Source organism: Numenius arquata, chromosome 1 (assembly GCF_964106895.1).
Source record: "Numenius arquata chromosome 1, bNumArq3.hap1.1, whole genome shotgun sequence".
NCBI lineage: Eukaryota > Metazoa > Chordata > Aves > Charadriiformes > Scolopacidae > Numenius > Numenius arquata.
This window is the reverse complement of record NC_133576.1, coordinates 50,685,590-50,702,320: the sequence shown is the minus strand read 5'-3', so window position 1 is coordinate 50,702,320 and position 16,731 is coordinate 50,685,590. Positions and strand designations below refer to the sequence as shown.

The window sequence follows — 16,731 nt, the reverse complement described above, 5'->3', positions numbered from 1 at the left end:
AGCATGGGTATCACCTAATACACTTAGCAGCTCTGGGGCTACAAAAAAAAGCTGTGCCACTTTTACTCAATAATACAACCAGAAATGGGGGAAGGACACCTTGTAGTCTCAGATTCTTTTTGGGAGCACTACAGCACCTGAAGTAGGCAGTTTAGATCTTGCCCTTTGGCCACTGAGCCATATGCTTCTAGCATATATAGCCTGAGAAGTGTTATATAACTGTAATTCCCCAATCACTCAGACATTTCTGGGGCATGTTATTTCCTGTTCTTAAAGGGCAACTCTCCCCAGTGTTCCAAAATAACTCCTTCTTAAAATGTCCCGTAACTATCTTACAAGTCCTGTAGGAGCAGATCTGTGCCAAGGAAGCAGTTTGAAATGAGGTACCCTTCTCAGTAACATGCTAACCCTTTCAGAGATACAGTTTTATCTTATTATTGACATTTCTTTAACAACAAATGGTTTCTCCCTTCACTCCTTTCCATGGCATAGAGTTCTCATAGGAAAAACAAGGTTTCAGCTGTAAAGTCCATCAGGATGATTAATGAACTTTGCATTTTTATGACAAAGGAAAGCTATTACTCGGGTTCTTGAGAAGTTCTCGAAATATGTGGAATCCAGAGGCTAGAATATTCTGCTTAGGAATATCAACAGGACAACTGGGCAAACTGTATATAAGTACAGTTTTCCCTTACACTTTTCTTTTACAGTCTTGGCGAATAGGAGTTTTACTACTGGATGACAAATTCTACATTGTATCAGTTTGTTTTTTCAAGTGGTAAACTCTTTATTTGTATTCAATAGCTCTAAGAGAAAACCACATGGATGGCAGTACAATGGAGAGAGCTATTTTATTAAGATGTCGAGAACAACAGTACAGCTGTAATTCACTGTGGAGTTTCCATACATTTTGTTGTGAAAGTGATGACAAGTTGATGATTTTGCCATAAAACTGTCAAATACAGCAAACTATTCAATAAAGACATTTTTATGGAGTGGCACAGAGACACTCAGACTCTTTTCAGGTTAGTTCAAGCACAGCTCTCCTAACAACCAATTATAATATATAGCTTTTCTTTTTTTAAAAAAAAAAAACAAAACAAAAACAACAACAAAAAAACACCAACCAAACAAAAAAACCCACCAAACCACAAACCCAACCCAAACAAACAAAAAACAAACCACAAAACCAAAACAGCTCTTCTGAAGGCATCTTTTATAAATTATTCATACTTTTGTGGACTTGGTTTTAAAAACTGCCAAATAAAATTTCAAAAGGAATCATTTGGTCCAAACATGTAATTCTTGATCAAAATAGTCTTCATTGAAATGCTTGTATTTATTGCTATTATTTATGTATTTAGTGTAATGGAACTTAATTAACCTCCCAAGTGATATTTTGAGAGTTCACTACATTTCACACAATTGCTGAAGAAAGATGTGTGTTACTTTGGCTTCTTATAATCTTGAAAGGGAGATTCTTTGGTCAGTAAGAGATTATTTCTTCATAGAGTTCTATAAATATTCATTTTCATACCTCCTCTATCACTTACACAGCCAGAAACCACATTACAAAATTGGCATGCAAATTGCTAGCAAAGTAAAACCGCAGAAAGGTTATTTACTATTATCTTTTGCATGCGTGTGAACACAACAGTAGGAAGGCCTGCTATTTAAAGTTTCTTACATTTCCAGGATCTAGAAAGATCTAACATAGCCTTTGTAATTTGGTATTTCTAAGACTGTAAACGTGTTTTTACTATCCCTCAGTATATTTCTATATTGACATGTTTCCAGCTATTTGTATTCTATACATAGGAAGTGATGGAAAATAAAAGGAATTTTCAAAGTTTAATTACTTTATTATATTCAAAGTTGCTTATAAACTCATTCAATTTAAAGAAAAAACATTTTCATCAGCAGTAAAGCAGAATGTTTTGGAGCTGTGATGCATTATGTAAAGAAAAATGTTATAATATAGCATATGGTTCTGTTAGAACAGAATGCTTTATCGAGGGCATTAAAAGAGCAGAGAGGTATCTTGCTTTTTTCCCACAAATTTTCCTCATTACTAAATATAATTATTATTCTTATGTATAAGTTGCAAACAAACTACGATTTACACAGAATAAACAGAGATTTGAGTATAACATTATGTAAACATAACACAAGCTTTACTTTATAGAGCCAAGTGCTGTTTACATAGTATAGCTCCTGCATTTTCATACCGGTAATAAAGTAAGAGTGGGGAACAAAGGTTCAAAGGAAATAATTCAATTGTATGAGCTTATCTTTAATTTCTGTTTTTAATTCCTAAAGAAAGACTAAACCTATGCAATACTATGACAATTCTGTTGAAAATTAATCTTATGATCATTGACATTTCTGCAGTTCTAAATAGAGATTCTCTAATAAATGTCTTTTTGATTTTTTTTATAAAAAGTTTGCCTTTTTTGTTGTTATAAATATTTTCAAAGGCAATATTGGCTTCTAAATATAATTCAAAGTTAGACTTTAACAACCATAATATACATATTTCTGCGCAGACTGACTTAAGGAGTTACCAATGTTAGCACAGAAGCCAGAACCTTCAGGCTTTTAATTCCAGTTGATGGCCCACTAACCCATCCTGTGACCAAGAACACAGCTATTTTGTAGAGCAGCTATGAGTCTCATTTAGTATTTATAACTAATACTATTCAGTGATATATAACTAATATTGTTCAGTGATATTGGCCAGATGATCGTGTTGTTTTTTTTACTAACACCTTCATGCAAATGGCAATGAACAATATATTCATACAAATGAGCTCATCTCAGCTAAAAAGCTTCTTAAAGTGTGAGATCCTGTGCTTCAGCACAGGAAGAGGTAGTACTCTAGAGACAGTTGAGTCTATCAGCTCTTATGTGACAGACCAGCGCAGCCCTGCACTCCCTTTCCTTCGTGATGGCACCCAATGCACTTGGCACCTGATATTGTGACATTACAGATGGTTGCAAGTGAGAGTGGTACACAGCTGCTGCAGAGGAGCACGAATGGCACAGTGCTGATGCTCAGGTCATGAAACTGGATAGATTTGAATGAGTACTAATAACTGCTAAGACATAACCATGGTAACCTATTTGTATTCATGAAGAGGGAAAAAAACCCAGGAAATGGGAAACAGTCTGCAAGTCAGGTAGTCAGTGAGGACTTGCAGCAGGACTCTGATGCAAGGTCCAGGTATAATGGAGGTTATGCTCTCTAGGGCTGTGGGGAACGCACAGGCCTCAGCAAGTGGAGGAGGTTCTCTGGTCCAGGGTTCAGCTCTGGCTATGAGCAAGATTCCAGGTGATGGACTTGGGGACAACACCCTGGGTGCAGTAAGCTGAGCTCAATATGTACTGAACTGCAAAGCAAAACAACTGCACTAGGTGGGAGCACTGTACAGCACAACAGGCTTCAGAGGAGCGATGTTAGAGAGTGCACAGTTAGAGAGCACCCCAGCTGTGCTGGGGAAAAAGACAGTCTTCCTGTGTTCAGGACAGCACAGCACCGTGAAGGGGTGTGAAGGCTGAACTACCTCCTGGTAATGGATCCTGTCTATACAGGTCTTTAGCAGGCCTAAGAGCACATCTCACATCTTCTTCATACAACATGCAGGGAAAAAAAAAAAAAAAAATTACTATTGTTCCTTTAAAGAATTACTTTAGGTGACAATATGCCACATTTGGCAAATATTCAGAAAAACCTTATGTGTCACATTGTGATATAAGTCCTAGCATTTTTTTCCCCTGGAAATATCATGTTCTCTTTAAAATTCAGAAGTAAAAAATATCCCTTGAATAGTGTTTAGTATTATCTGCAATATACAAATACAAACTAAGTAAGCATGAAAAAACCTTCATTAATCTAGTTTCCTGCCTCAGAAGACTGGATCAAAAATGTTCCTCATCATATTTTCTCTCCCTCCATTGCAGAAATGCAGACCCTGCATATTTCTGTCAATAAAAATTCGTTTTACTTTAAAATTGTTTCATTAGCAACAACAGGACGATGTTAGAAGATGCTATACTACAGCAAGATGTACTGGAAAGAATATGAAGGGGCATGACCTGTATCTACTGCATCATAAATTGTGCTTTTGAGGTCAAGGATACCGGCAGCTTCAGCACAGAAAAATTAATTCCTAAATCACAGTAAAAACGAGTCTTGTATACTCGAAGCTCAAAACCAACTAATCATTTTGGGAATTCTTACAGATAAAAACTAAGAAATCATATGTAAAATATATTCACCACACTGCTAGCCACAGATGCAAGCTGTAATATAGTTGGGTTACCACATATTCATTAAGGATTTACAGCCTGATAGCTTGCTATCCTTTTTTTCTGTGTGAGAAGGAAGCATTTAACCTTAAAGGCAATTTCACTTAAAGTGAAGTGCAGTTTTCCAAAAGAACAAAATCTAGTCATGCATACAATTCACATGAGAGCATACAGGAACTATGCTTGCATTTCATGTAAAGTCTACAATTCTTATCTTCAGAAGACTTGTCTCAGAATTAAAAATTAATACATACTAGAAAACACTGATGGGAGTACTACATATGTTGGTTTTGAATAAGCGCTGTAAAGTTAAGGTATATGCACAGACCATCTGAATGCAACTGAGTACAGGATTCTAAAATTAATTTGTATGTCAAACAGGAGCAGGTTCTTATGTAATCTATAAGTGCTATCCATTTCTTTTCAATCTTCAAATAAGACGATTACGGCTTCTCTCTCTCTCAGTAATATGTTTCAAGGTCAGGCAGAGAATAGCAGTTAATGTTATTTCACATAGGATATAGTCTAAATAGAATCTGTATGTGCTACTAATAACAATGCAGTCTAAACATGCAACGTGGTTTTCACATATTATGGAAAGTATTCACCTGAAGGAATAAAAAGAAAGAGGTAATACGTGTATATATATATTAATTTTTTTTTGTTAAATTATGGGGATAGAGAAGTTTAGTCTATGACAACATCCAGAGTTATCAGTTCCGGGGTCTCCAGGCCAAAATGTACAGAACAGTTTGCATCCACCTAAAATGAATTGGCTATGTCCACGTGCAAAGCATTTGGCCTGGGTCTTCTCTAAGCTCCACAGGGAAACTCTAAGAACATTAGAAATTCTTTTTTTTTGGTAGTGTTCAGTCCTGAGTACTCAAAATAATAACAAGATATATAACAGTCCACCACAGAGGGCTCCTTTTATAGCATGACCTTGACAGTATATTTCATCCTATAGTGAAGGGCATAAGGACGTGCAAACATCCAAGGGTGGCAAGACTACATCTTCTACAGACGTATTCTAAAACTTAATCTACTAATTTTTCCACCTTAGATACAGCTAGTTGGTTAATTCTGGAAAGGGAAAACAGAACTGAAGAATTAATGTGGACTAATACAAAGCATCATCAGACTCATGCATCAACTGAAAAGAGATGAAGAAGAGGCTGCGGCTGTACTACAGGGGATGGAATTGAAAGCTTCTTACAGGCCTACAGCTATACTCTGTGAATTCTTTCTTTTTCCTCCTTGTTTAAGAATAAATGTGTTTCTTCATCTGTAGTGATCACATTCTATATTTTCTACAATGTGCATCCACTATGAAGACAAGCAATATGAAATTAAGGTGAAAAATTTGAAATATATGACCACTGACTTTCACTTACATTTCTTCTATATACAGTTTGGAAAAAATCTGTGAGAGAACCCTTTCCTGATGGAACTCTCCTGCTCATGGCAAAGGCATAAAGTGTCTGAAAAATGTTATGCTTATCAGGTATTACAACATTTTCCATATTTGCTGAAATATTATATGATAGCAGAATCACCACTTACTGCGGTCAGTAATTATTGTTCTGGCCTCTTGATTGCTCGTCTTGTTTTTTAGATTTTGTGCTGCAGTTATTAGTTCATCCAGTTGTGGACGTCTTTGCTCCAGATCCTGTAGTATTGCCTAGTTGCACACAAATACAAAAATAAAGTAAAGACAAAAGCATGTAGAGCTGTTGAGAAGACCATGTATAGGGACTTGTTTTTTGTGCCAGCTTCATTTAAAGCAGAAAGATTGTTTGCTGTTTCAAAAAATATGAAGAATTTGATCTAGACCTTCCAAATATTGTTGCTATTCTTAACATAAAAATACCAAGTATAACTTGTAATAATTTTAAAAGAGCCTACAAAACTAGATATAAAATTACAATCATTCTTCATTTTTTACCCCATCAAATTATGCAAAAGTAAGCTATTTTCCTCTAATTAAGCTATAGAAGGATACAATTCTTCTATATTCTCTTAGATTTTACAGTGCATTTTTAAAAAGAGATAGGTGGTTACAGCCTTACCAGATTAGGCAGGATTTTCCTAGTAATTCATGAAGTCTCATTAATAATATTTGTTTCTTAATATTTTAAGACTGTTTAATTACTATCTATTGGTTTAAAGTCAATATAAGACTCTTAATGTCACTTTTTCTGTCCAGACACCTTACCTGGCAGAAAAGTAATTAACACTCACAATAATTTACATGTTAGTCAAGCAGATACATAAAGCCCAGACAGTCTGACTAGAAAATAAGAAGTGGATCTAGTTTCTCACAGGGAAAAATATGGGCTTAAAAATAATGACTTGTGGCCTTTTGGAAGTAATAAAAACTAAAATACAATAACTTTAGATATAATAAAAATGAGAATTAAGGAAAGTAAAGCATGTAAGATTTCTGCATTTTAACTTATTTTGTTAGCTTATTTTTTGGGGTTTTTTTGTTAACTTATTGTTTAACTTATTTTGAAAGACTATGGAAGAGCAAACAAGGAATCAGTTCAATTGTTTCCCAGACAAGAAGCATCCAAGAATGTACTTAAAAGACATTGGCCAAACTAGCAACTTCAGGTCCCTGATGTGTAGCTTCCAGAAAAGATGTTTGTTAGATTTCCCAGCCTTAGGAGCTAGAAATAACAACATTTATCACCAAATTATGAACAAATGACCTTTTTCTGCCCACAATTTTGAGTCACCAGAACAAAACAGTATGCTGTCAGATAGCTAGTAAGTACAGTATATCAGCTATCAAGCTGACAACAAAGGTCACTGGAGGATTTTTATTTTTCAGGCTTTTTATGTCAACAGTGGTTAGATAATCTGTTAGCATGTTAGATGTGGACTATATCTCTTGAGTATTTTATTGTCTTAAAAGTCTTGCACCCTCCACCCCCTTAAAATGTTTTTATTCGAAATAATCATACTTTATTTTAACAAGCTGTTATTCACTGTCTGTGCTGAATGGAAAAGACCTGCAGAGTCTGATCTTAAATTTGGCCCTCCAACCTGAGATTAGAGTTATGTAATTTCACGAAGATGAAGGTGAGAGGTAAAGACCTAATATCATTTTCTGTTCAATGAGATTAATAAAAGAGCATGACAATATCACTTGCAGTAACTACAGCACCTATCATCAAAAGTAAGCCAAAAGCTCCACAGAGTTTCATTTTTGTTCAGTTATAAACTTTTCAGGAAAAAAGGTAATTTTCAAAATAAACATCTAGCTACACCTTGTGAAATTCTTGCCTTTAGCTTCTGTATCAGAAGTTATGTGAAAAGCTATTATAACTGGCTTTCTAAACTCATACCCAAGAGTTTGGATGGTATTTTTTCACTTCTATACTGATTGGATTGCATACAGAGACACGCAGTTAAAACAGCAGCTTGCGTAATTAAGCAAAGAACAAATTTCTCATTAGAAGTCTCTCCTTAGTGAAAGCACTCAAGAAAAAGAAATAAAATCTACTGATGCAGTTACTACCTCTAGATATCTATGTGCCTTCAATACTCCATTTTCTAGGAAGACAAGTTAATGAGTGACGTGAATTTTAGAATAGAAAAAGCAGTCCCATTGCAGCCTACCAACATCTGCATTATACATATTGCCAAAACGGACTGTGCAGAAGGAACATTAAAACACGTACAACATGCTCAGATAATTGTGTGGTCTCCAAAGTAATATTTCCCTTTCTCTTGCCCTACCTTGAAACCGTTTAGAAGAGGAAAAGCAAATTAAGTGATTCTAAGGTCTTACGCCAACAATGACTCTAAAATGTTCCCTACCGTTTTCTAAATATAATTCTTATATTTGATATACTGAATAGGAGAATGATTTATCTGATCCAGTCTGAATCTCCAACCAGACATTAAATGCTATGTTTGTACCATAGAAGAAATCTTCTGATGCATGGAATCTAGTGAGAAACAAAGCAATAGGTAAGGACTGCTCAGTAAGGACTTTCTCAGTACCAAAAGGACGTATGCCTAAGTGCTTATAGAATGATTTACCCACAAGACTCATCTGCAATTCCTGAACTGGACACTCCGGAAAACTAGCAATGCCTCTTTAAAGTGAGTCTTGCTAGCTCTGCTGTTCCCCCTGGGGACACAACAATATTGTCCCTATATGGACTGTGAGGGCATCCTTCCCTCTGCCATTTAATGTAAATAAAATTTCTTTTTACTGGATGTACTAACGTGTATTTTTGAAAGGTCAAGAAGGACATCTTGAAACCCTTATACTATGAAAAGATCTGAAGATTCTTGGACCTATCAGGAGACAATAATATATAATTATAGAACAGATGTCTTTTTTTCTCAGTCTTAGAAAGGTAACCACTCGGAACAAGGAAAAAACAACTTTCCTCAAATTAATATATTTTTTCTTTGATTTAATACAAAGTGTCTGAGAACCTTACACAATGTTCTGTTTTACTTAGTAAAATTTTATCAACTAAAATTGCTGTAAAATTGTTACAACATTTATTGGTACAGTTTTATCAATTGGTACAATCTTAAAGACTGCAAATACACATTCCACATGGAACCTACTTTGCACATACACCTACAAGCCCTGATGGAAACCTGGATGAAAGTAGCTACTAAAACACATCATTCCTGAGCCTTCCTGTGATCCTGTAGCATGAAAGTAAACAACAACGCTTGAGCTCCACTTAAAGTATTATAAAATCCAGAAAAATATTCTGTGACTGGACAAACTAATCATACAAACTGATCTTCTGGGTAACAAAACCAAAAATAATTATGCTGGGAAGTGTAGTGCTTTGATGAATACAAACTAAAAACCCACTAAATATGGTTTTGGGAAAAAAAAAAAAAAAAAAAGCTTTACAGTATTAGCTGAAATGATCTGAAAAAAAAAAAAAAAAAAACAAAACAAAACCCAAAACCAAAATCAGCAATTCAAATATGGAGATACTTTTAAAGACTCTTACAAATTCACCCAAATATTTAATGTATTTAATATTTAATGTTGTAAAACTTTATCCTCAACAGGAAACTAAGTGGAAACTATTCGATGTTGTTACAACAGCCACAGGAATTAAAACTCGTTAGTAGTGGCACCCTGGTGGAGGCACAGCAGATGCAACAGACCAGATGCCTCTGATACGGAATGTCAGCACACTGAAACAAATGTGATATGTAAAAATGGGTAATACAGAAATAAAAGTTGTTATGAAACCATTTTCAAAATAAATTAAACAAATCTATCTAGTCCCTATCAGGTCACCAAAAACACAAGTACAAAGACTACAAAAAGTCAGCTACACTAAAAGGATTTTTTTTTTTTTTAATAAACACTTGTGTTCCTGTGCACATAATTTCCCCTTACTCTCACTTACCTAGTGCTCTGTAAAAATACTATAATGTATTCTGCAAAACGTTATAAACCACATTTTAATCAAGAAATTTGCATTTAAGAATAAATGTAATTCAACAATGAAGAAGGGCCATTGACATCCATGGTTGTACACATAACATCTTTAAAGCCCGAAAGTGCTTTTCTTTTTCTTCCATATATCTATGAGTGCCAACATAATAATGCTTGGTGACAGCACAGTAATGGAAATATGAGATTCAGTCATCAAACCTGCCTACATTTTGCTAGAAAGTGATGCTATTCACTTTTAACAATCTTTCCACATTTGTGGACAGCAGCTGCTCAAAAGAAAAATCCAATTTTCAGGTTCCTAACTTTTATGATTTCTTTACACAAAATGAGGGTTGAGATATGGAACAAATTGTTTAAGTCAGCAACTGAAATAACTTGTATAAAAATTGCTAAAAAATAAACTGAAAAACTGAAACAGGTGAAGTGTGACAAATTCTTGGTGGAACTGCAAGGTTTGAGACTGAGAATTAAAATATTCTCTAGCGTTATAATGCATAGCATGCTACAGCCTGCATAGTCATCACTTTAGCCATGTGTGTAATAGTTTATATAAAAGTTAGGATCTTTAAAAAGCTATCCAATCTTTTTCCCTTTTTTCCTGGCTTTATGGCAAGCATTATTAAATTGAATAATCTGAATTCTAGGATGAATTTATTAATCTGAATTCTAGGGTGGTACCAAGTCTTAAACATTCAGCTAATCATTTACTAGTGCTGATTACGGGTCTTTGCTCTTTAATATCAGAAGCAACTTTCTCACACCAAAGGCAGGACTTTTCATCTCCCGTTGCTGAACTTCAAACATATAAATGAGAGTTATGGTTTCTGTGTGCTTCAGTCTGCATGCTTCTTTAAAAAGGCTCTGAATTTATTTCATTATTTCATAACAATTTTACATTCTTAAGTTGAAAAATATCTCTGAAAACAAAGAAGTTAAAATGCCATAAAAAAAAAAAAAAAAGAAAAATTATTGGATAAAGTAGGTCCCACAATTACTTCTTAGTGTTTAAATAAAGTCCTCTATGGTGGTAATGACTACCATGCCTTCACAATTTTATTGTGTATTTACATGCTACCAGTTGAATACAATTTGCTATCTATTTTATACTTTATTTATTTATTTATTACCGGGTAAGAAAGCTAACAGTGAGTGATCCAAAACATGATGTTTGGTGAAAAAGGAGATTTAGCACAGATACTCCAGATTACAAGCAAACTGGAAGCACCATTTTGTCATAAACAACCCATGGCTGAAGACTGTCTTCCCATCTCTTTGGGATGGTTTGTTTTGGCCCACCCTCAGCCTTGGTTAATGAAATGAACCAGTGGACCACAACAGCACAATTGAACGATTACTATGGGAATGTAAGCTATAATTTTCTTCTTATGAACCTATTCACTCCTCCAAACTCACCATAATATTCTTAGAAAAGCATAATTCCATTAAACAGTTCTTGAGAAAATGATTTGCTCATCTTTTTAAAAACTTTAGACTCTAAAACTTAAATTTAAACAGAAAAAATTAAGCAATTACTTCCTGAGCAAAATGAATAGCCATGACAACTTTTACTTAAAACAATTGAGTTTCTTAAAGCTGGTTGGTTCTCTAAATATAATGTGTTATATACACACCTAGAAAGAGAGAAAGCTTTAGAAGAAAGCTTGCTAACAATTTCAGATTGCAGATATGCAACACCTACAATTCATCTGCATAATAAAATTGGCTTTGTTAAGTTATTCCTCCCAAGCACAATTTGAATTTGTTTTCTTGTCACTAAGCAGGAAGGGAATATGAAAGAAAATGAATATTTACATGCTCTCTACATTTAAACATAAAATTATGAAATAATGAAAGTACTATAATGCAGTAGAGTTTTCGTTTTAAAACAACTTTTGTTTTGGTTATTAGCTGTTTTGTGTTTTCCCTCCAAAGCACATATAATTTTAGGAAAATAAGAAATCTAGAGTTACTATTTAGCAGTGTTGCTAACTGATTGGCACCTGCCAGTGAAATCAAAACATTAACAGACCTGGCACTATGACTTGACTTATGTGATTTATGCAGCTTAAGTTTTCATAAGCACATTTGTTTTATGCCCACTTAGGACCCACTCAAGAACTGCCTAAGTAGCTCTCACCACTGTCTTAGTGAATATATCAACTCCATCAGTGATGCTATGGGAAAGCCACCAGTGACAGCTTATCAGGTGTCTCACTAGATGCATGAAAAAACACCCCAGAACATTTTGGCACACTCAAAAAATTATGTTGGTGGCATTATAATTGTCTGAGGACTGTTACTTTACAACTTATGGATTCTGGTCCATACTAGGAAGTTTTGACAGTGAAAATTGTAGCATGCTGTTGATGTACACTAACCAAACCAAGCAGAATTGGGAGTACTTAATTTGAATCTCCATGCTTTGCCCAACAGTGTAAGGTGATGGTGATGGCTGGAGCTGGGATAACTCTCACTCTCTGCCTTCCTCTTGCGCTCCCCATTTGTCTATAGGAAAGGATGTTAGGAACAGGTATTGCAAGTTCTTTAAGGAAAGGTGACTGAACTATAGAAGAGAAAAAAAGGAAAAAAAAAAGCTTAAAAATCTAAGTTCACAAGGAAATCAACTATACTGCTGCAGAACTGCAGGAGGCAGATACCCTTCTACTCATCCACAAACAGGGTAGTCAGCAAGGAAAAGTACATGCAGCATGGGTCAGAGTCACAAGTAAGGTACAAGAATGAGACTTCTTGAGAGGCTTAAAGTCAGCCAAGGCCCACTGAGATGTTTTTTACCGTCCTCAAAGATCACCAAATTGGTTACCAACACTAGGAAAAAGGTAGCATACACAAAGGTTTCAAGACAAAGGTAATATGATTCGAAGCAGGTCCAGCAAGGCAGGATGTGCCCTACACTTAGAACTAAAAAGGCGGAAACAAACAGAAGTTCAGCCTGCAGCTGAAAATATTTTCAGACTAAGAGGCTGCAGAGACATAGGGTTGCAATGCACTAGATCTCTTGTACAGAGATCTCCAATTAATGCATGTTAGAGGCAGCTACCCAGATGTGAAGTTAAATAAGACTTGATATGAACTAATAATGCTGCAGACATTAAATACTCATTTAAAACTTTCATACCATCCATCACTTGTTGTCAATGATAAAAAAGAAAGAGAAAAAAAATCTGTCACAAGGAGATGAGTTTATACCAACTCAAGATGAAGGAAGTGACCAAAAGAGCTCAATGAGACAAGAGAAGACTTACCTTACTAAACTTGGACATTCTGAATCCACTCCTTTTCAGGAGAAAAAAAATATATAAAGAGGGGCAAAGATTTCCAAAATCTTTGCAAAGTTCGTCTGTGTGTTTAGTGGCATTTACAATCAAATGTTTTTGCTGAGCTAATCTCTAAATCAGTACCTCCCCTTTGTGCTAGTATCCCAAAAAACACATGATTAAGATACGGAAAAGATGTGAGTTGTCCACATGGTCCAAGGAATCTGCAACATTACAAGCAGTTGCAAGAATGCTATACTAAAAATAAGCATCTGAAAAATTAATTTGACTTGTTCTTAACATCTACTATGGCACCTTACACTACAATACATACAATACTGGAAGACTGTAGCAGAAGTGGTTGAATTACCAACTTTTCCTGGATAATAGGTAAACAAACATGCAGTCTCTTCAGGAACGTTAAGTAGTTTGGGAAGTTTAGCTACTGTGTGCTAAATAAGATCTCCAGATAAGATTTTTTTTTCTTTTTTTTGACAGATTGTGCAATTTTTACAATAATGCAAGTAAGATGTTCAAAATTGATGAACACTGACAACTATCACAAACACCATCTATGGGAAAACAAGCACCAAACAGAGAGACACTACATAGGAAGCATACTGTCTATGCTATTTTGCACATACAGTGCATATCCAGGAAGAGGGTCAAACCATCAGCAGCTTGCTCACTCTAACTTGAAATGTCTTGGTGGATTGCACTGGAGTCCATCCAGTGGACAGGTTGGAGAAAAGATAGAGAGGAAACTAGGAAAAGATTATGACATGACATGGTTTGTGACATTCTCAGATAAAAGCAATTCACTCTATTATAGCCATTGCCAGAAAAAAAAGGAGTAAAGCTAAAGATGTATCTGTAACAACTGGAAAAACACTTAAAGATTTGGGTGTTTGGCTATAATGAGATCCATTCAACTAGAAGAACACAGTAATATATCATGTGTAAGAAGTTGACTGAAACAGGATTACAGCTCTAAGAGTAAATATCTGGGTATACATGAATTGTATATGAAATTACAGCCTTTTGCCCCCATACAATGTGGCTGTTTGATACTACTTTGTTTGCAATAAAGTATAAGCATTTAAACAATAAGGCAGAACTATTCCAGGGTCTCTTATGTCCTTTCAGGCAATCACACTAAATAACTTAATGGATGGGAACTAGTGTTAGCAGCTACAGAGCTTCCCCAGTTTCTATATTAGTCAGCAGTAACAAAGCCTCTCAGCACATAGTTACCATTCGTGGAATGTGAATTTGCAAAATTTAGTATTTTATTTCTCCTATATAACTAATGTTTTCAGATTAAGGATTTTTCCACTGCACTTACAAATGTATATTACCAAGAAAACCAAGGACAGCTGTTCTGTTTCTCAAAGCTGCAGCTTTAGCTTTTTCTTTACTGTTTTTTCAGATGATGGTGGTAGTGAACTTTTATCTGAGACTGATCCAGTGAAAAATGCACTTCTCAATGCACTTCAAAAGCAAACGTATAGGTTCTTTACCCTGCCACATTTTTTAACAGAAGATATGTTTACCTTGCATGAAACAGTACTGAGTAGACATAATATTATATTATGAATATAATATATTCATATCTTTGAATCAACATCTTTGTCGGAGACATGGACAGTGGGATAGAGTGCACCCTCAGCAAGTTTGCCAATGGCACCAAGCTCGGTGGCGTGGTCGACACACTGGAGGGAAGGAATGCCATCCAGAGGGACCCGGACAGGCTTGAGAGGTGGGCTCGTGCAAATCGCATGAAGTTCAACCAGGCCAAGTGCACCTAGGATGTGGCAATCCCAGGCACAAATACCGGTTCGGCAGACAATGGCTGGAGAGCAGCCCTGAGGAGAAGGACTTGGGGGTGTTGGTGGATGAGAAACTCAACATGAGCTGGCAGTGCGCACTGGCAGCCCAGAAAGCCAACCACATCCTGGGCTGCATCAAGAGAAGTGTGGCCAGCAGGTCGCGGGAGGTGATTCTACCCCTCTACTCTGCGCTCGTGAGACCCCACCTGGAATACTGTGTCCAGCTTTGGAGTCCTCAACACAGGAAGGGCATGGACCTGTTGGACCTTCATGGCAGAGGGCCATGAAGATGATCAGAGGGATGGAGCACCTCCCCTATGAAGACAGGCTGAGAGAGCTGGGGTTGTTCAGCCTGGAGAAGAGAAAGCTCCAGGGAGACCTCATAGCAGCCTTCCAATATCTGAAGGGAGCCTACAGGAGAGCCGGAGAGGGATTCTTTGTCTGGAAATGTAGTGACAGGACAAGGGGTAATGGTTTTAAGTTGGAAGAGGGGAGATTTAGACTAGATATTAGGAGGAAATTCTTTACTGTGAGGGTGGTGAGGCACTGGAACAGGTTGCCCAGAGAAGTTGTGGATGCCCCATCCATGGAAGTGTTTAAGGCCAGTTTGGATGGGGCTTTGAGCAACCTGCTCTAGTGGAGGTGTACCTGCCCATGGCAGGGGGGTTGGAACTGGATGATCTTTAAGGTCCCTTCCAACTCTAACCATTCTATGATTCTATGAATATAAGCAAAATAAGCAGGTATTTTTAGCTTTCCTTATTTAAAATTTAAGAAAATAACTAACATATTTTTGTGAAGAAGGAAAGCTAACAGCTTGACTAAAGATGTTCCCCAAATTATCCAATTTTATAGGGAAAAGATTAGCCTGAATCAATTTTATGCTCTGAAAAAATACAGAATTACTTCCTCAGTTTCTGCTAGAGCCTCTGGAAATCTTTGATTACTTTTACTGGAAGTTTTCTCCAGTAATAGCAAGTGAATAACAATTAAGAAGAATAAAGCGGATTGGCAGAGCAGTTTTTCTTTAGTAATTTATAACACTAGATATTTATCTGAAGAATAAAGTAAAAACAAGAAAGAGAATTTCACCTGGTTGGATTTACTTTTGAAACAGAAAAGAAAAGCTGTTATATCAGTTGTTTCTTACAGTGAACTTATGAATTGAATGAATTATTTAGATTGGGGGCGGAAGGAGGTACTTCACATTTGCCACGCCTGATAAGATATATTGGAATAACTCTGGAATATCTTTAGCCCAAATCTAGTAACTTGGATCCTTATCTTTATTCATATTTCGTTGTCATTCTGAAAGACGAGAACCATACAAAGGAACAAGCTTAGTTTTGGTACCTAAACCTTTCTGGCATATTCAGAAAGGTTTTACTCCTAGAGCTATACTTGTGGCTTTCATTTTTGTTTTCATTTTTGTTGCTTTGTTTTGTTTTGCTGTGGTTTTTTTACTTCTGTTTTTTATTCCTCCATATTTCAGTAGCCATGTACTTAAGGCCAACAATAACACAACAGAAGGTAAAGATAGAAACTTGAAATAATCTGATATTGTTCATATTTCATTAACAGTGAAGGAAGGAAATGTATATAATGTGGCTAATGCAAGCCCAGGAAAAACATTTCATTTAAAAGACTGTGGAGATTATGAAGACAAAATAGTGTATATAGTAAAAATGGATTATTAAAAGTTTAGACTAGGCAAGACTTACCTTTATAACTAATTTTAGAAGTTCTCAATTGCCAGAAGGAGTTAGTAAATTATTAATACCATCTTGTCTTGTTATTGTCACAGAGACATCAGTCTTTTGACAATACCGTATTTAACACTCAAAAAGCATAATTTGCCCTT

The 16,731-nt window shown here is 35.8% G+C and overlaps 1 protein-coding gene across 2 annotated transcripts in view; it reads right to left on the bottom strand.

The window, feature by feature from the left end:
- The window catches only part of DMD (dystrophin), a 1,192,402-nt gene that overhangs the window by 306,388 nt on the left and 869,283 nt on the right, over positions 1-16,731 (bottom strand). For both annotated transcript variants that reach the window (XM_074159135.1, XM_074159144.1), the window contains exon 52: positions 5,872-5,989. In XM_074159135.1, coding sequence (XP_074015236.1) covers positions 5,872-5,989 — 118 coding nt within the window. The remainder of the gene's footprint in view (positions 1-5,871; positions 5,990-16,731) is intronic.